We start from the raw sequence: 19,442 nt of genomic DNA on the forward strand, positions 1-19,442 counted from the left end.
TGAGCCTTTAAGTTGCCCTTGGGTCACATTTTCAGGCTTTCCTCCTCAACCACAAGGGCTAAAACTTCCTTTTGTTTTTGGAAGCTGCGATTCTCCCATAATCCCCCAGGAGCTACGGCTTTAAGAAAAACAGCCCATATTGTGCGACTGGTCATCCAATTGTGAGAGATGGCAATGCTGCAGTCAGTGAACAACTTCCCCATGATTCCTATTTTCCAGGATCCACTGGGGGCTCAATCCTGCCAGATGGTCAGCATCCTCAACCCCCCGCTCCCCAAGTGGACAGAAGTCAAGGGCTCTGAGTGTCCCACGGGACTCCTGGTACCCGTAGGGTCTGGTCCTAGATCAATGTTCTCTTTTGCTGTGGGTTTAAAACAAACCAAGCCACCCAGGAGAGTGTGATCAGACACTGTTCATCTTGAGGAACTGAAGTTTCCCTGGCCCTTCAGATCATTCTTATTAAGTGTTCATCAAGAGCTGATAGGAACACGTTGTACTCCAGTTGCTGCACAGAATTCCTAAGAAAAACACCAACCGAGCAGGCAGCCACTATGACCCACTTGACATTTCAGGAAATGAAGCTACACTGCAGTCCCACTTTATAAATTCACCAAGACCCAAGGGGGAATTCTTGAGAGACTTGCTGCGCTTTTATTTCAAATGGGACTTCCGTGTGGGCTAATTGAGGGCAGCAGCCTTATTCTGTCGATTGCATCCATCCTTCCTCCTCACCTGTGCCACTTTCACCCTCTCCTGCTGGATGGCTCAACATCTGTCCACGCCGAGCAGTCTCACCCTCGGACATTGAAAGCGCTGTGTTAGGGGTTAGGGTCTGGAAGATCAAGCGTACGAAAGCAAGAGAGTTTCAGAGCATCTTCCCCCGCAGCTAGGTTCAAATCCATGACCAAGTTAGTAGGCACTGAAAGCTGTTCCCAGTTCTGTTGGAGGCTCATGTCAAACAAGTTGATGCTTTCTCAGACCCTTTCCCAGTGGGTAATTGTTACCATCAGAGTCCTTCCCCTCTTAACTGACACATGAGTCTCAGCAGAGGCCACAGAGTGAATTGCCAATGGACAACAAACATGCTTCTTCACTAGAGACGACCTCTCGGGCTTGTTAGAGGAATGTGGCAAACTGCCCTATACCACCCCCAGTATCTAATCAGGAACATCTGTACCCAGGGGCTGTCAGTCCATCACTTTTCAGGTCACGTAGGTGGAATATGGAGGCAGCACATGGTCTAATGGATAGAGCCCCAGACCGGACACCAGGGTTCTGTTCCTGGCTCTGACACAGGCCATGGGCTAAATTCAGATCAGATCTGGATCAAGACCCAAAATGTTCCATCTCGCTTTACATATCCTCCAGGTCTTTGAATCCTTCAGGGAAAAAACGGTTACATCTGCTGCGTCATCTGCAATGCTTTCAAATAAGGCCGTGAAGACCAGGTAAAGTGTTCATTAAACTCATTCCCAAAGCATTCATCTCCAGGCGGGCGTGGGAAACACAAAGCTTCCTCTTTATTGTATGGCCGGGTTCCTTCTTTTTATTAGAACAATAGCAAATAGCCACAAAAATTCCACACGTACGGCATCAGCCCCCACAACCAGCCTAGACACGCAGGGCGTTGGTAGTAAAACTCACAGCTACAGCGGGCGAGTGCTTTGGCTGGAGCTTGGCTGGTCGACCAAGACAGGACTTTCACCCTTCAAACACAGAAAATATTAATTATCCTCAGATCTGTCCCTCATTCTGCCGCTCCCTGAGCCAAGAGGAAAGGAACCTTTCACTGAGCAGATTGTTGTGTTGTGTGAAAGAAAAGGGCCAGCTGTGTGTACCTGCCCTGAGAAATCCAACACAAACTTTGGAAAGAGTTTCCCTTGGAGTGCCCAGGAGAAATTCAAGGGAATAGTCTTTTATGAAATCAGCAGTTACACATACTCCTTCACACATACACTATACACCACCCTCTCGCTCTCTCCTCCATACAAATCTTTTTCTTCTTTCATATGGCTTCAAAACAGCACGTCAGATGTCCAAGTCTAGGTTGACAACCCAACTGGTTGCTTCAGTTGACAGAGTGGATGGCAGAGATATGCTCGTTTGGGACCTTTGATTGACGAGGTGTTCCACTGTTTGAAGTCCATTCCTGCAGTCCCAATAGCATTGCATCTCATTCCTCATTTCTGGAGAAGGTAGGTGCAGCTGCTATGTGATGTGCAGATGTGGTTCATAGTGGACCATATTTTGACGTGGTCTGCATTTGGGACGTTGGCGTCCTTCACCTTGCTCACCATTGATCTTCCCAGGAAGGGGATAACAACCTACTTGTGTATCAGAGGGTAGCTGTGTTAGTCTGTATCCGCAAAAACAATGGGGAGTCCAGTGGCACCTTAAAGACTAACAGATTTATTTGGGCAAAAGCTTTTGTGGGTAAAATACCCACTTCTTCAGATGCATGGAGAATACCACCTACTTGTGGTATTCCCTATGCTAAGGCACAACCAGTGTAATCAAATCAGCATCCGAACTTTGCTCAGGGAAGTCCTGGATTGACCAGCCATGGAAATAGTTACACAAAAGCCCCTCCTCCTTCCCTCTCTCTCTCTCTCTCTCTCACACACACACACACAGAGGTGGGAGAAGAGTTGGAAACAATCTTTCAAGTGAAATCAAAGCAAGATCAACAGCTCTGGAGACCCTAGATTCTCCATTTATCCATGAGACATGCATCATCAGTGGATATTTTGCCCCCATACAACCCCCTTCAGTAGGTCTCCCACCCTGTTGTGCAGGGGCCTCATCTAGGCATGAGAGGAAGTCCAGGCACCATGGCTCATTCAGACCGTGGTCTCTCAGCTGAGGCTTACAACATGGTGCTGGCTGGTGACAGAGGGGGATCTGTACCGTGAATACTTGGCCATAGGGAAACCACCAACTCATTTCACGCAGATTAGCTCACTGAATAACTACGCAGAGGTGTGCTCACTACTGACCCAGAGGCAGAGCATTAGGAGCCAGCACTGGGCTCCAGCTACTTGGAAAACAGCTAATGATACTTAACCTAGAGCATTATTTAGGACTGGCACCCAGCGCTGGCATCCTTCAGGTTGTGCTGGGCTTTCCATCTAGCTGCACCCCTTTCATAACATGGTGCCCAAAGCTCAACCCAGAGACACATCCTGCCTATTCTCATACACACACCCTGCCTATTCTCTTCACACCCCCTGCTCTTTCAATTGCATGCAGCATTCTTCTTCAAAGCATTATATAGGGTTGCTGCAGCATTCCACCCCAGAAGTAGCTGCATTTATGGGGTTGGTAAAGTTTGAGTTTCAGGCTTTTGTCCATTTCCCCTCGGACACCTCCATGCTTGCATCCATGCAGGGAAAAACTCCCCATCAAAATTTGTAAAGCCACCACTTTTCCTCTCTTAAATTCTCTTTCAAAACCTCCCTCCACCAGGATGTCTATGGATCACTCCTGTCTGGCACTGGTTAAACAGACCGAACACTGTGATTCCTGCTTTGCTGCTAAACTCTTGGGTTTACTATGCACTTATCCTTCCAGGTCACCCCATCCCATTTGCCTGCTCTGGTCGCCTCATGCATCCCGTGTGGCAGGTTGATAATGAGCTCCCTGGGTCTGGGACAGGGTGTTTTGTCTTTGTTACATGTGCAATGGAGCCCTGGTCCATGACCGGGGTTCTCAGGTGTAACTGGAATACTAACGGTCACTGTTCTCCGCTTACTGCAGAAGAGGGCACTGACAACTTGGAGAGGATCCAGGAGAATGGGGATGACAATGCTGATAAGCCTGTTCTCGTCCTTTTATTCCCGTGTGGGAGAGTTTACATCCTTCACAGGCTGGGCCTGGCGATTCAGCGGGCACACCACGTGTTCTGCTCTGTCCCAGCTCAGCCAGGAGACCTAGAGAGGTCGGGAAGAGCTGGAGACTCCAGGGAACGCTGTTAAGCAAGACGCCGCTTGGATGCATGCTGCACACAGATCTCATTCCCTCTTACAGTTCCAGCTGCCAAACTGCTCCCACTGCGATCATTGCACCTGGTGCGGCAGTCTGATCCAGGAGGACAATTACAGCTGAGACAGGGCTGGGCTGAGCTGCTGATTGAAAAGGGAGGAGAGGACAAATGACTCACTCGAAAGGAGCTGGAGTTAGGTGGAAAACCCACGGCCTGAGAGTTTAATTTTCACCTTTAGTGCTGGGTACTTTATAAAACCCGACAAGGGGAGGGGAGGCTGATTGTTCCCTTGCCTCGCACCTCACGTTGTGGCATCTGACACTCACGTTTGAGGCAGGGCAGAGCTGCCTCGGGAGCGGAAGAGCGTGCAAACAGCTACACCCCTTGAACACAGGGCCGGCTTTAGGAAGTGCGGGGCCCAATTCGAACAGTTTTAACGGGCCCCTGGCAGGGATGACTAAAAAACAAAAAACAAAAACAAAAACAAAACAGAAACACATGTAAAAAACCATGTGGGGCTTGTACTCACCGGGCGGTGCTCCGAGTCTTCGGTGGCACTTCGGCAATGGGTCCTTCACTTGCTCCAGGTCCTTGGTGGCACTGAAGGACCCGCCGCCGAAGACCCAGAGCAAGCGAAGGACCCACCGCCAAAGTGCCGCTGAAGACCCAGAGCGCCGCCAGGTGAGTAAAAATTAAAAAGGCGCCTCTAGCCAGGGAAGGGATTCTCACTGGGTGCGGGGCCCTCTTAGGCGCAGGGCCCGATTTGGGGGAATTGGTGGAATAGGCCTAAAGTCAGCCCTGCTTGAACATACTTGTCACCCATCCGGTCAGTGTATGACAAGGTGCAGCTTCCACCTACTCCCTACCGACTTGGGGGACCCTGTGCCCCAGGGAAGGAATTAGGGAGCAGTCCCTGTACCCAGTGATGCGCACACGCTCTCTCTCTCTCTCTAGTCCTAAGGGGAGAAGGACGGCCTGGTGGTTAAGGCACAGACTTGGGGTGTGTCTACACTGCGAGGTGGGAGGGTCCCAGAGCTCGGCCTGCAGATTGAGCCCAAACGTCTACACTGCAATTCAACAGCCCCTTAGCTCGAGCCCTGTGAGCCTGAGTCCCTGGCACAGGCCAGCCCCAGGTTTTTAACTGCCGTGTAGACATATGCTAAGAATCAAGAAATGTGGGTTTTAAGCCCATCTCTGCCCCGACTCGCTGTGTGAGCTGGGGCAAGTTGTGCCAGTTCCTTGTGCCTCAGTTTACCTGTCTGTATTTACCACATTCCTTCTTGGAGCCCTTGGAGATGTACAAATGGAAAGAGCTAAATAATTGCTACTTATCAATACACTTGTTAATTTCCCATCTGCTCTGGAAGCGGCTGCTCACGTACAGGCGGGAGCTGGCTAGCCTGCAATGTGGAAAACCAACAGGCAGACACAGCCTGTCGACCTGTACCTCCATCGCCATGGTTACTAGGCTTAGGTGGCATTCACCTTATGTTTTGATAACGGAAGAGCTGGATGAGGCTGTATAAAGGGGACCTATGTATGTCCGTGGGGGGAGGCTTCATGAGATGAAGGGTGGCCAAAACCCAGCCCTGGAGCTCTGGGATGTGATACTTCAATATAGGGGCTTTACGTATTGGGGACCAGAGCTCCGGGGCCCAAAGATGGAGGACAGCATCTGCCATTGGCTCCGTGTTGGGTACATTTCAGTCCCTCGGGTACGTTACTAGTGAAGTCCCAGCTGGGCAGACCCTGAGTGATTAGCAAAATATTCCTGCTGAGGACACAGAATGGATGAATCTGTGACAGGTTTGGCTCTGTCTCCCTCCTTTGCCTGAAATAACAGGATTGTGGCATTTGGGATACTCCCCCCTCAGGACCGCCAGCGCCTGCCCTGGCAATCCCGGCATGCATTCAGCCCTGTCATCACGCCTCGCTGGGCATCAGTGGTGGACAGCACCCCACCCTGAGAAAACGTGGGGCATGCTTGGCACGTCGCCCCTCGAGGCAAGGTCATCAGAAACTATGAAGAATTCTTTGCCTGCCCTATTGGCCGTGGTATGCAGGGGAACATGATCCCCTTCGGAGCAGGAGCTGAACTTGGTGAGGGCTGATCATTGCATGAGCCCTTCTTGGCAGGGTCCAGATGCAAGAGGGAGTCACAAGGTGGCCACGAGTCAAGGTGCACAGGTGGGACTCAGTCAAACCTCATGAGAAGAGCTGCTGGGCTCCAGCCAGGCATTCTATGGGAGCAGGCCCTCTCCTGACATCCTGCACTCCCATGAATAGAAGGGACACTGCAGAGCCTGCCGGGAGGCCCTGCTCCGGCTCGGTTCTGCATAGGAATGATGGAACAGAGACCCCCTCCCCACTGCCAGCGCGCTTTGCCCACTGGTGGCCAGGGCGCTGGGCTGAGGCGACATGGGGTCTGCTCCCAGCTCAGCCACAAACACCCCTGTGTGACGCCAGGTAGGTCACGTCCCCTCTCTGGGCCTCAATTCCCTCTCTGCAAAGTGGGGACAGTGACCCTTCCCCACCCATGAGGAGATGGTCACAAACACTGACAAGGTGTCCTGGTGCCAGGGCAATGGCTCTGCCCCCTCTACCAGGAGTAGAATGGGATGATTCGCTCATGATGCCTCCCCCTCTCCCCCACTGTTCTCTTCGGGGGGTTGCAGATCCCCTCAGACCATGCAGTTATGGGGGAGGCAAAGACACCACAACTCCACCTGGGCTCTGTGACTCCCTCAGCCCCACGAATGGGGATTGTCGCTGGGGTGGGGGCCCGGCGGGAAAGATAACACGGGCCCAGGTTTTTGTGGTGGGGTGTGGGGGACACACCGATGCGTGTTGCCCCATTCCTAGCCCCTCTCCCTACACAGGCCCTGGCTCCACAGTGTCCTTTCAGGGGGCCCGAAGGAAGGGGGAACCGTGCCATGGAACTGCTCGGGCCCTGCCTCCATGACACAACCTGGGGGCATAATCCCCAGAAGCAATAAGTTGTGTCTCTCAAGCAGTACAGTCAGCTGGGATGACCTGCTGCCTCGCTGGACCCCTCGGCTCCGATTCGGATAAAACCTCCCCAAAGCGGGAAGGCCAGGGCGAGCCCCACAGTGAAAATGGCAGCTTCTTATTTGATACCCTGCTAGTGTATAGGAATGGCCACACCACAGTCTGCCAACGGCCTAGATAACCCACTCACCTGCTACAATACTGGCCAAAACCCAGTGGATTCAGGGAAGCCATAGCCTTCCTCTTATGCAATTTGTGTAACCCACACACCTCCTGGGTGTGGTGTTCTGTCCCATCTAGTGGCACCGAGACAGAGGGAGAGAGAAGATTAATGAGTCTGCTCTACAGCCTTAGCTAACAGCCAGTGGCTTTTAGCTCATGCGATAGAGGCTCATGCACTAAGCTCCAGAGGTCCCCGGTTTGATCCCGCCCACCAATGACCGGGGTCTGTCGGTGTTAAATTTGCACAACTCCCAGTCTTCATGGAAGGAGCGTGACCTAGGAGTAAGAGCAGAACAATGCTCTGAAGGTTTGGGTTCTGCCCCTGACTCTGTGTGACTTGCAACAAGTCACTGATTCCTGCTGTGCCTCAGTTTCCCCATAAGCAGGTGGAGTCTGACCATACCTAGTATTCCCCACCTTTGTAGAGCACTTGGATGAAGAGTGGTAGCTAGGTAACCATTATCCTTTTGTCTTCATAACGAGTGCAACATGCTCAAGAAGATTATGTGATCTCTAGCTTCCTTTTAGCCACTGTCCACCTGTCCTTCTGCCAAAAAGCAAAGCGGAGGGCAGAGGCGTCCAATACATCGCATCCCCCCTTTGCCACTGAAACAACTCCCCCTTCCCAGCACTGCCCCTTTGCAAACGCAAAACGCAGCACTCAGTGGCTGTTAGCTACATTCCTTGCACCACCAAAAGATACCCGGCGCCTGTGGCGAAAGAAAATAGCCTCATGGCTACTGGGAAGGGAAAGAAGCACAACCTAATTTCATTGTAGCCAAGAGAACAAGAAGTAGCTTCGCTGCTTGTCACATTTTACTGAGCAGCAGCTCCCCCAGCACTGACCCCCTAGCAGCATCTTCAATACTCTCCAGCTCCGAGCTTTGCATTCTTATCTCAAACACAGCTAACGTCTAGTCCTCGCCCAGCTGTCTGCCACTCTGGTCCTTCTCCTCGGGAGTTAATAAACCAGCCAGCTGAGCAGATGCTTTTTTTTCTGCCTGTTCCTGCTTCATGTTTAACAACTGTGCAAGCTTGTAGCAATTGCCCAGCTATGTGGGGATCTAGGAATGCATGGCCTGAACACCCTGTTGTGTGGGTGACTTGGCCGTGGTCTGAGGGAAAGCCGCAGGCAGGGCACAACTTGGTGCTAATGCGGTGTCGGTGCGCCCACTCGTGGTGATGCAACGGAGCAGCGGCAGAGCGGCCATGGTCTGGAGCTCAGAAACACTTGGTGTTTTCAGTTCCCAGAGAGAACCTCTTACCGCCCTCTTCCCCTCATTACCTCAATCAGTTTCACGTTGCAAGCCTTGAATTCTGGGTCTCAAGCAACCCCAACGAAACTCAATGCAGAATTCACTGCTAACCACCAAATGTGCCCCCTGCTTTAGACTCAAACCACAAGACAGAGCATCTCACATTTCAATTTGACACCCTAAACTGGGCCAGGACAGCTCTACTTTAGCAAAGCTTTTGATACGGTCTCCCACAGTATTCTTACCAGCAAGTTACAAAAGTATGGATTGTATGAATGGACTATAGGGTGGATAGAAAGCTGGCTAGATCGTCGGGCTCAATGGGTAGTGATCAACGGCTCCATGTCTAGTTGACAGCTGGTGTCAAGCGGCGTGTCCCAGGGATCGGTCAAGGGGCCAGTTTTTTTCAACATCTTTATTAATTATCTGGATTATGGGATGAATTGCACCCTCAGCAAGTTTGTGGATGACTCTAAGCTTGGGGGAGAGGTAGATACACTGGAGGGTAGGGATAGGGTCCAGAGTGACCTAGACAAATTGGAGGATTGGGCCAAAAGAAATCTGATGAGGTTCAACAAGGACAAATGCACTGGAAGAATTGGAAGAATCCCATGCACTGCTACAGGCTGGGGACTGACTGGCTAAGCGGCAGTTCTGCAGAAAAGGACCTGGGGATTACAGTGGACGAGAAGCTGGATATGAATCGACAGTGTGCCCTTGTTGCCAAGAAGGCTAGCAGCATATTGGGCTGTATTAGTAGGAGCATTGCCAGCAGATCGAGGGAAGTGATTATTCCCCTCTATCCGGCACTGGTGAGGCCACCCCTGGAGTACTGTGTCCAGTTTTGGTTCCCCCACTACAGAAAGGATGTGGACAAATTGGAGAGAGTCCAGCAGAGGACAACAAAAATGATTGGGGGCTGGGGCACATGACTTATGAGAAGAGGCTGAGAGAACTGGGCTTATTTAGTCTGAAGAAAAGAAGAGTGAGGAGGGATTTGATATCAGCCTTCAACTACCTGAAGGAAGGTTCCAAAGAGGATGGAGCTCGGCTGTTCTCAGTGTGGCAGATGACAGAACAAGGAGTAATGGTCTGAAGTTGCAGTGGGGAAGGTCTAGGTTGGATATTAGGAAAAACTATTTCACTAGGAGGGTGGTGAAGCACTGGAATGGGTTCCCTAGGGAGGTGGTGGGATCTCCTTCCTTAGAGGTTTTTAAGGTCAGGCTTGACAAAGCCCTGGCTGGGATGATTTAGTTGGAAATTGGTCCTGCTTTCAGCAGGGGGTTGGGCTAGATAACCTCCTGAGGTCTCTTCCAACTCTAATCTCCTACGAGTCTATGAAGGCTCAGGAGGGAAATGGTCTCTTCTTGGGACATGCATTGTATCCACAGTTCCAGCCTGAATCTCAGCTAAGAACCAGATTGTAATTCCCTGAAGTCAAACCAGTACACAGCATTGTTCAGGATGAAGTTCTGGCTTCTTTGAAGGGAGTTTTGCCTTTGGCTTCAATGGGGCCAGGATTTCACCCTAGCTCTCTGAGGGTTTCCTGTTCAAACTCAGGCCTTGTCTACAGAGGACATTTGGGCTGGTTTAACCTAAGGCATGAATTTAAGCAGATTTAGTTCAAGTGCCGCAAACCCATGCTTGGACACTCATCTCAGTTTCAGAAGGGCCTATATGAGTGTAGTTTAAATTGATCGGGAACAGGATTAAGCTATATTAAAGTGAAATAAGAGTGTCCACACAGGGGGGCTGCATTGGTTTAAATTGGATTTCAGTTAAACTGGTGCAACTTTCCTATGTAGAGCAGGCCTCTGAAATGTGCAGCTGCGGATTTACAGCCCATTTTCTGCAAATAAAAGAACACTACATTGGGGATTCTGACTGGCGGCTGTGCAGTCTTCTTTCAAGTCCTCCTATTCCAGATGTTTTTCTTTCACCCTCAACTTGCAGCACAAATGTCCTCTTGTCCAGCCAAACTTTAAACAACTGAAAGATGGAGGGTTAGGACCCTCGCAAACCACCAGATACAAGTGTGATCTCACCAATCGAACCTGAAACCATGCCAGAAAGGTAACGTTTTTCACTAACCCAAAGCATATCTGCTCCGCTCCACCACCTAGTGGCACTGGGTGATTGGTGAATGTTGTAAAACGGGGGGAAAATGGGTTACACGTATTACTTGAAGTCCTGTTGATTTGGAATCAAAAGCCAAAGAGCAGACTTCTCTCACTCACCACTTTATAGAGCTGTATAAACCCCATGGAAGTCCCAGAAGTGGTGCAGTGGCAGAGAATATCCCAACAGGGGTGTCTCTAGCCATTTCGCCGCCCCAAGCACGGCGGCACGCCACGGGGGGCGCTCTGCCGGTCGCCGGTTCTGTGGCTCCGATGGACCTCCCGCAGACGTGCCTGCGGATGCTCCACCGAAGCTGCGAGACCAGCGGATCCTCCACAGGCACGTCTGCGGGAGGTCCAGCGGAGCCGCCTGCCGCCCTCCCGGCGACCGGCAGAGTGCCCCCCCCGCGGCATGCCGCCCCAAGCACACGCTTGGCGTGCTGGGGCCTGGAGCCACCCCTGTATCCCAATCCTCAAATGTCCTGCTAAATTCCAGAGACAATCCTTGGGTAGAAATTACAGCTAAGAAAACAGGAGTGATGATACATTAAAGAAGGGGAGAGAGAGAATATTTTACTCCTTTATTCTGTCCCTTCTTTGCATTTCTCCTCTTGCCTTATGCCCCTGGGTGCAGTGCCTTGCACAGATCAACGGTCTGACAGTAAACACCTCCCAGCATTTCAGGTATATTGTTTTCTTTGAGAGACTCCTGCTAAATTAATAGCTTTAAAAACACTTGTGTAAACTGCACAGGGCCTGATTCGGATCCCCTCTATGTTAGTGTATATCAGGATAAGTCCACTGGCTAAATCCTCCTGCTGCATTTCCAGAGTTTTGCCATTGACTTCAATGGACTGAGCTCTGACAAAGTTCAAATGAATAATGCCCAGGAGGCACCTGGCCATCTCCTTAGAGCAGCTAATCTTAGTGGTAGAGCAGCTAAAATACTGGCAAAGCCAGTTTGGCAGGGGACAAGGGAAGGGACAGAACCAGCCCGTTGTTTTCCTTGGAGTCGTCCACGCACCCCGCTGTATGCTCCCTGGAGTGTCTGGATGGGAGATGCCGCTGCTGAAGCAGCCGGGAAAAGGGTTTTGCGAGCGTTTCAGACCAGCACAGTTGGAGTGGTGATTAGAACACAGACAGACACAAGCCCAGTGGAATCCACCCGAGATGAAAGCCGATTTCGACCCGAGGAAAGGTGCTTGTGTAAAGAGCTGCCTGATGAGAGCAATGATGGAACACACACTGTTTAGGTCTCAGGCTTTCTGACCCCACCTCAGATTGGAGGTGTCGTTAAAAGCCGATGCAGTCAGGTCTCAGCTAACTCTGCTTCCTCCATTCACTAACATTTAGCAGCCTCTTTTGGCCATATCCTCAGCTGGTGCACACTAGCCCGGTTCCACTGACGTCAGTGCCGATTTGCACCAGCTCAGGATCTGGCCCACTTTCTGCTTTAAATGTAGTCCAAAAGAAACAGAGCTACAGGAAATCAGCCAAATTCATTTCCTCTGTGGCCCCAAGGGAGCAAATTCGAAGACTGGTGGTTATTTTAATTGAGCCTCAGTGACGTTATTTCTAATAACATTAGCTTGTATTTATTGCAGCACCTTTCATCCAGTGCTTTCTAAACTTCACTACCATACATAGAGACACATAGAAAGCACTTTGCACAACACCAAAATGCAGCCACCTCCGGGCCGCAGCAGTGCACAGCACCATGGCCGCAGACATGAGTCGACAGAGAGGACCCAAGCAGTGAATTTCAGCACCGTAAGCCCAGGCCTCCACCACTTGACTCGGGAGAAAACACCGTCAGCAAGCAGCAAGCTCCTGTCCTCACAGAGGGTGACCACGGCGTGGCACAGCCACGTGAACATGGAAGACCAGAGCCCAGACAATGGAGGGGGCCGTTATTACACTGTAACTCTGCACCGTCATTCGAGGGGAAGCGTAGCGAGGAACACGGTCTCCCGGGAGGAGGAGCAGCCAGCACGGGGGAACTGTAGTTCAACAAACCCAGCCCCCCTCCCACTTCACTGTCCCCCTGGGCGGCACGTCACAGCCACGCAGAACTTCACCGCAACAGCTGGGACCGAACCCAGAGTCACATGCTCCAGAGACACAAGCCAGAATCGCCTGCAGCGCTAGCAGGATTGGTGTGGTGAGGGAAGCGGTTTCATTCCCTCCTCCCTCTTGCACACAGAGCCAGGCACCAGCTCAGCCTGGATGGATAATGGTGCTGAACACAGAGTCCCTCTCTTTGCAGTGAATCGGGAGCCGTGCCCCTTTCTCCTTAGTGCGGCCCCTCTAGCTACCCTGCCAGGACACAGGCAGCATAGTCTGAGCTATGGACCCCCCTGAGGGTGTCTGCCTGCCAAGGGCCTTGCTGCTCTCAGCTGGGATGAGATCAGCAACAGTCCCTGCAAAAGAAAGGAGCAGAGCAGGTCTACGGAGCAGTAAGGGGTCATTGGAGGGCAGCCTAGCAGTGCCGGGAAACAGGCAGTGACTGGTAGCTGTGGATGCTGCCATAGGACCATGATGGAGGGTTTGGAGACTGGCTGCAGAGAAGCACCGGAAAGCTCAGTGGTCCAGCGATCAGACAGCACTTCTGGTCAGGGCTAGGATGCGCAGTGCCCAAACGCAGGTTATTCGACGGTCTGGGGACACTGGGAAAACAGTAATGCTGGAAACCCCCCTCCTGGTGTAACTCAGCAAGGCTGCACTGGACTCAGTAGAGTGAGCTGAGGCTCTCGGGCACATTTTCTCGTCTCAGAACAGGAACTCGTCACCGGATCACAGATGGTCCCATGCCGTAATTGCTGGAAAGGGCTCCCTTTAATCCGCCCAACAGCAATGGAAACAGAGCAAATCAAAGCCACCGTCCCAGCCCAAACTGTGCATCAAAGACCTGAACTCCGGCCTTTGCAAAAACAAACACCCAACAGAGCCAGGGAAGAAAAACGAGGCGCAAGGCAACGAGCCATTGGAACAAATAAAACAGAGGCTGTTAAGTGCCTGGTATGCACGATGTGTTGGGACTTGCTGCTGTCAGCAGAGTGAGCAGACATTCACATGCAGCCATTCATAAGATCTTTCTAGTCCCACACATAAGAGTGTCATACAAATAGGATGATCACAATCAGTAGATTATAAGCTTTGTAATGATACCTTATGTATCTATTGGGTTTCCGGGAAACGGGGCGGGCAGAAGCCCGCCCCATGCTAACAGATCCCCCCCCAGCCTAAGGGGAGGTTCCACAGGGCCTCAGAAACCCACGAATTGCGGGGGACAACTAATAAAAGAACAGGGACAGGAGTGCGGTCAAAGGGTCATAAGAAGGGAGCCTGACGGGGACACCAAGCAGAGAACCCCGGACAGCGCCCACTGCTCCTCGAAGATGCAGGGTAATTACCTTCTGCAGAGGCTGTATTGTGATGAGTTCTTGAAGCAGAGCATGATATCTCTAGCATCAGAACATCATTACAGGGGAGGATACCGGCCGTAACCCTCACAAAGCTCAGGGAAGGTGCTGGAGGAGGTGCTCCGTTGGGACGCTGCAGGGAGCTCTCCCGTCGTTAGTTATACTCGTTATACAGGGAGCCAACTGCTCATTTCATGTGAGATTATGGCAGGATTGTTCCCAGCAGGACTCTGACCTTTTCCCCCTGAGCTCAAGGAGAAAAGCTCGGAGAATCACTTAACTCTCCCCCAGTTGGCACCATCCTACAGGCCACCTGAGTTCAGCACAGCCAACCCATGTTGGAGTGACAGCTCGGGGATAAAAACGAGAGATCAACTTGAAAGTGGAACGACGGGGCAGCCCGGCGACGCTCCGGCAGAGTTCACACTGGCACGGCGTGGGAAGCCGGCGACGCTCCGGCAGAGTTCACACTGGCACGACAGGGGAGGCCGGCGACGCTCCGGCAGAGTTCACACTGGCACGGCAGGGGAGGCCGGCGACGCTCCGGCAGAGTTCACACTGGCACGGCGGGGGAGCCCGGTGACGCTCCGGCACAGTTCACACTGGCACGGCAGGGGAGTCTTGCGATGCTCCAGCAGAGTTCACACTGGAACGGCGGGGGAGCCCGGCGACGCTCCGGCACAGTTCACACTGGCACGGCGGGGGAGCCCGGCGACGCTCCGGCACAGTTCACACTGGCACGGCGGGGGAGCCCGGCGACGCTCCGGCACAGTTCACACTGGCACGGCGGGGGAGCCCGGCGACGCTCCGGCACAGTTCAGACTGGCATGGTGGGGGAGACCGGCGACGCTCCGGCACAGTTCACACTGGCACGGCGGGGGAGCCCGGCGACGCTCTGTCAGAGTTCAGACTGGCACGGCGGGGGAGCCCGGCGACGCTCCGGCACAGTTCACAGTGGCATGGTGGGGGAGCCCGGCGACGCTCTGTCAGAGTTCAGACTGGCACGGCGCGGGAGTCCGGCGATGCTCCGGCACAGTTCACATTGGAACGGCGGGGGAGCCCGGCGACGCTCCGGCACAGTTCACACTGGCACGGCGGGGGAGCCCGGTGACGCTCCGGCAGAGTTCAGATGTGTATCCAAATTTCACAGCTCAGGCCCATCTCCACAAGGATTTGACTTTCAGTATACTGGACCCAAACACCTTGCCTCTAAGTCACAGTCCATCTCAGCAGCTCCACCAATTCTGTACTGGTGGAGGGCAGTGCCATGCCCAGCTGTGTGTGTGTCTGAACCAGGCATGCCTCCTCCTGGTCGTTAAGTTGTGGGGCCTCCCTGTGCTACCAGGATAAGCTAAAATCTTGGGCATGCTGTTCACTGCCTCTGGGTCTGGCTACTCTGTTCTGTGTAGGTCTTATACTGCCCTTATCGCTGCAGTAGCTGAGTCCCTTCCAGTCATGCACAAAGTGATGTGACTAAAATCCATCACCTGGGGTTCATTCTCTCTCAGCCTCTCCCCAACTTCTGTCTTTGGGGTGTGGAGCAAGGAGCAACAGGAACAACAGGAGAGCTGGACCTCACCCCCCATATTTCTAGGATGAGGCTTCACGGTATCAGCTTGCCTGCCTCCTTCCCCTCCCTCCCCTCCGCTCATTTGGTAACAGCATCACCCCAAACGTTCCATCAAGTCCTACTGCTGCAACGTTTGCTCACCCCACACCCCACACGCTGTGCCGGGAGGGATCTCCCTAGCTCACTGCCCTGGAGAGATCCCAGAACATCAGGGGGACACAGGAAACGACAGGGAGACAACAGCTTTCAGCTCAGCAAAGGGGCTTCAATTCCCACTCAAGCCTTGCCTCTGGCTGCTGTTGGTACTCACTTGTCCAGGGACCTCTCAGGAAAGGTGAACTGGCCACGGCAGATACGGTCGATATAGTTCAGGGGGATCCGTTGCACCTGGAGGCAGCTGAGCATTATGAAGTCATATTTGCAGACCAGGAGGTTGGCGTCTGTGATCACTACGACACGCTCCCTCTCATTGTTCCAGTGATCTATCCTGGGGACAAAGCAGAGAGTTCAGGCAGAGACCCTCCACGCCACTGAGGGAGGCGAGCAGGTTGTGCTGATTACTGAAGATCAGAGCAGGAATCCAACCTTGGTTTGCATAAATAACCAGCATTGAAATTTGAAATGGCCCAGATATGTCTACACCAGTGCCTAAGGATGGATGGTTCCCTAGGCTTTCAGCAGGGCCGGCTCCAGCTTTTTTAGCGGCGAAAAAAAAAAAGATAAAGTCACGATCGGCAGCACTTCGGCAGCAGCTCTACCGCGCCGCTTCATTCTTCCACGGCAATTCGGCAGCCAGTCCTTCCCGCCGAGAGGGACTGAGGGACCCGCCGCCAAATTGCCGCCAAAGACCCGGACGTGCCGCCCCTTTCCATTGGCCACCCCAAGCACCTGCTTCCTGCGCTGGTGCCTGGAGCCGGTCCTGGCTTTCAGAGCAATTCCTATAGGCCCCTGGTGGTTTAATCCCTATTCAGTTGTGTAGGACTTTCCTATGTGGGAAAATAGAAAGCTGTTTTTTTGTAATTTGAAATAATAATTAAAATAAAAAGAAGAACAGTCTGCTTCCTGGCTTGGAAACCCCAGGGATCAGCTTGGGGCAGGTTTGCAATCGTTACATCTCTTGAGCATATTGTTCACTAACTTTTACAGAAGGAATGCCTTTTGTGTCCACTAGCTGGCAGTGCAGAGAGATTCCCCCCCAACGCCTCTCCGAAAGGTGACTCCAACATTTCACCACTTATTAAGATCTTGCTACATCTGGACCAGGGGAAAACCACAAGTGTAATTAGTAAACCAGCTTTAAGGATCTGTGTCTTGAGAATCCAGTTAGCCACAATCGCTCAGTGAAACATTTGTTTTGTCCGACAAAAAGGAATGACTGATTGGAAGGAAGCTCTGAGCGTTTAGAACATTCGATTCCGAGTTCAAACCCCCGAAGGACTGTCTGTGAATTGTTTTAAGTCCGTGCTCTGCAATTTTGTACGTCAGCCACTTTACAGACTGGAGGGAAAAGGCCTTGCCACTCAAACACGTCTGTCAGCTGGGGAGCTAATCACAGAACTGGAGGGACCTCGAGAGGTCATCTAGCCCAGGCCCCTGCAGCCTTCTTATAGGGCCCAGCCTGGCCCTGATTGGCTGCTTTCAAGCCTCCACTTGAGTGGCTCCCAATAAGCCCTTCCATGATTGGCTGGAGCTCTGCGCAGCCTCTCTGGCTTGCTCTAATCCTTCCATGCCAGAGTGGGGAAGCTGCCCCACTAGGCTCCTTGAAAAACTGCCAACAGTCTTCTTTTGTTTTTCCCCTTAGACTTGCTTCCTGTGGGATCTTACCTACCAACTCCCTGAGTTTGCTAAAGATGCCTTCTTGAAATCCATTGTCTTTATTGTGCTGTTCTCCCTCCTACCATTCCTTAGAATCATGAACTCGGCCATTTCATGATCCCTTTCACCCAAGCTGCCTTCCACTTTGAAATTCTCAACCAGTTCCTCCCTCTTTGTCCAAATCAAATCTAGAACAGCCTCTCCCCTGGTAGCTGTCTCCACCTTCTGAATTAAAACTTGTCTCCAGTACATTCCAAGACTATATTGGATAATCTGTGCCTGTTGTGTTATTTTCCCAACAGATGTCTGCATAGTTGAAGTCCCCCATCACCACCAAGTCCTGTGATTTTGTTAGTGATTATGTTGATTTTAGTTTGGATGATTTTGTAGCAGATTCTCTTTCTAGTATAGAATAAAGATGAGCTTAAAAAAAATCCCATTAAGGGATGTCACTGAAGTGCATCCACTCCAGGTTGTGGATCCCCCAGGATTATAATAACCAGAGGCTGGTCTAAGGGCTTGTCTACACTACAGGACTATTTTTGTGTATCCATACTAAATACACAAATTCGAACTTCTGAATCCATTCACGGGCCAGCTCTCTTCCTTGAAAGCGCCGGCGGAAAATCTGTTCGCGCTTCTCTCGCACCTCTTCCACAGTCAGATGCTGAGAAACCGGGCGAGGAGGCTCTGGCAGCACGGGAGGAGAGTGCGCAGACCTCTCAGAAAGCAGGGCAGTGGAGATCATGGTGGCAATGGGTCAAGTTCATGGTGTGGAACGGCGATTCTGGGCCGGAAACAAGCACAGACTGGTGGGACCGCATAGTGCTGCAGGTCTGGGATGACACAGAGTGGCTGCGAAACTTCAGGATGCGTGGGACACTTTCCTTGAACTGTGTGACTTGCTGTCCCCTGCCCTGAAGCGCCAGGACACAAGGATGCGAGCAGCCCTGACTGTGCAGAAGCGAGTGCCCATAGCCCTCTGAAAACTACACGCCAGACAGCTACACTTTGGCGTGGGCAAATCTACCGTGGGATTGCTGTCATTTCAAGTAGCCCACGCATCGCGTTGACAACTGCTCTCAAAGGTGTGACTGTCGGAAATGTCCAGGTCATCGGACTCACATCCCTATCCTGGCACCAGCCCACCAGGCCAGCGAGTACATTAACCCGAAGGGCTACTTTTCAATGGTGCTGCAAGCTGTGGTGGACCATAGGGGACGTTTACCAACATCAACGTCGGGTGGGCGGGCAAGGTTCATGGTGTTCAGGAACTCTGGTCTGTTTAGACGCCCAGGCAGGCACACTTTCTTCCCGACCACAAAATAACGGTGGGGATGTGCAGATGCCTACAGTGATCCTCGGGGACCCGGCCTACCGCTATGCGGGACCTGGCTCATGAAGCCCTATACAGGCGCCTTGGACACTGAAAAGGAACTCTTCAACTACCGGCTGAGCAAGTGCAGAATGGTGGTGGCATCAGCGAAAAGAATATCCCGTAGTTATTGCTGCTTGCTGTGTGCTCCACAATCTCTGTGAGAGCAAGGGCGAGACTTTTTGGCCGCTGGAGAGGTTGGAGGCAAATCTGGCTGCTGTTTATGATCAGCCAGACACCCGTGCTGAGAGAATATCCCAGCGGGAAGCGATATGCATCAGGAGGCTTTGAAAGCGAAGTTTCTCGCAGGCAGGGTAACCTGTGACTGTCCACTTGATTTTAAGAGAGCCTGATCATAAACCAAGTTTTCCCCACTTCCCAAGGACGTTTTAAAACTAAGGACATGTTTTAGTAATTAATAATAAATCTTTCGTTGACTTTGCATTTCTGTTTCTTCGTTGAAACATGGAAGCATTCTGTGCTGGTTAAGGTGTGCACTGATGGGTGGGTTTGCAGGAACTTGGATAGGGTTACCATGGCGGGCTGTGGGTTGGGCGTTGGAAGGGGGTGTGTGGGGAAGGGTGAGTATCTGCCCCTGGATGAGGTCTCCAAATGCATGTGAAGGAAGCCTGCCTTTACATTCGGGATGTCAGGCACCAGGACCCTACACATCA

General features: G+C 52.1%; 1 protein-coding gene across 7 annotated transcripts in view; it reads right to left on the reverse strand.

Moving 5' to 3' along the window:
• Positions 1 to 19,442, reverse strand: part of TPRG1 (tumor protein p63 regulated 1) — a 112,332-nt gene that overhangs the window by 30,653 nt on the left and 62,237 nt on the right. For all 7 annotated transcript variants that reach the window (XM_039488982.1, XM_039488988.1, XM_039488985.1 and 4 more), the window contains exon 4: positions 15,889 to 16,065. In XM_039488982.1, coding sequence (XP_039344916.1) covers positions 15,889 to 16,065 — 177 coding nt within the window. The remainder of the gene's footprint in view (positions 1 to 15,888; positions 16,066 to 19,442) is intronic.

The sequence above is a fragment of the Mauremys reevesii genome, linkage group 9 (genome assembly GCF_016161935.1).
Source record: "Mauremys reevesii isolate NIE-2019 linkage group 9, ASM1616193v1, whole genome shotgun sequence".
Lineage (NCBI taxonomy): Eukaryota > Metazoa > Chordata > Testudines > Geoemydidae > Mauremys > Mauremys reevesii.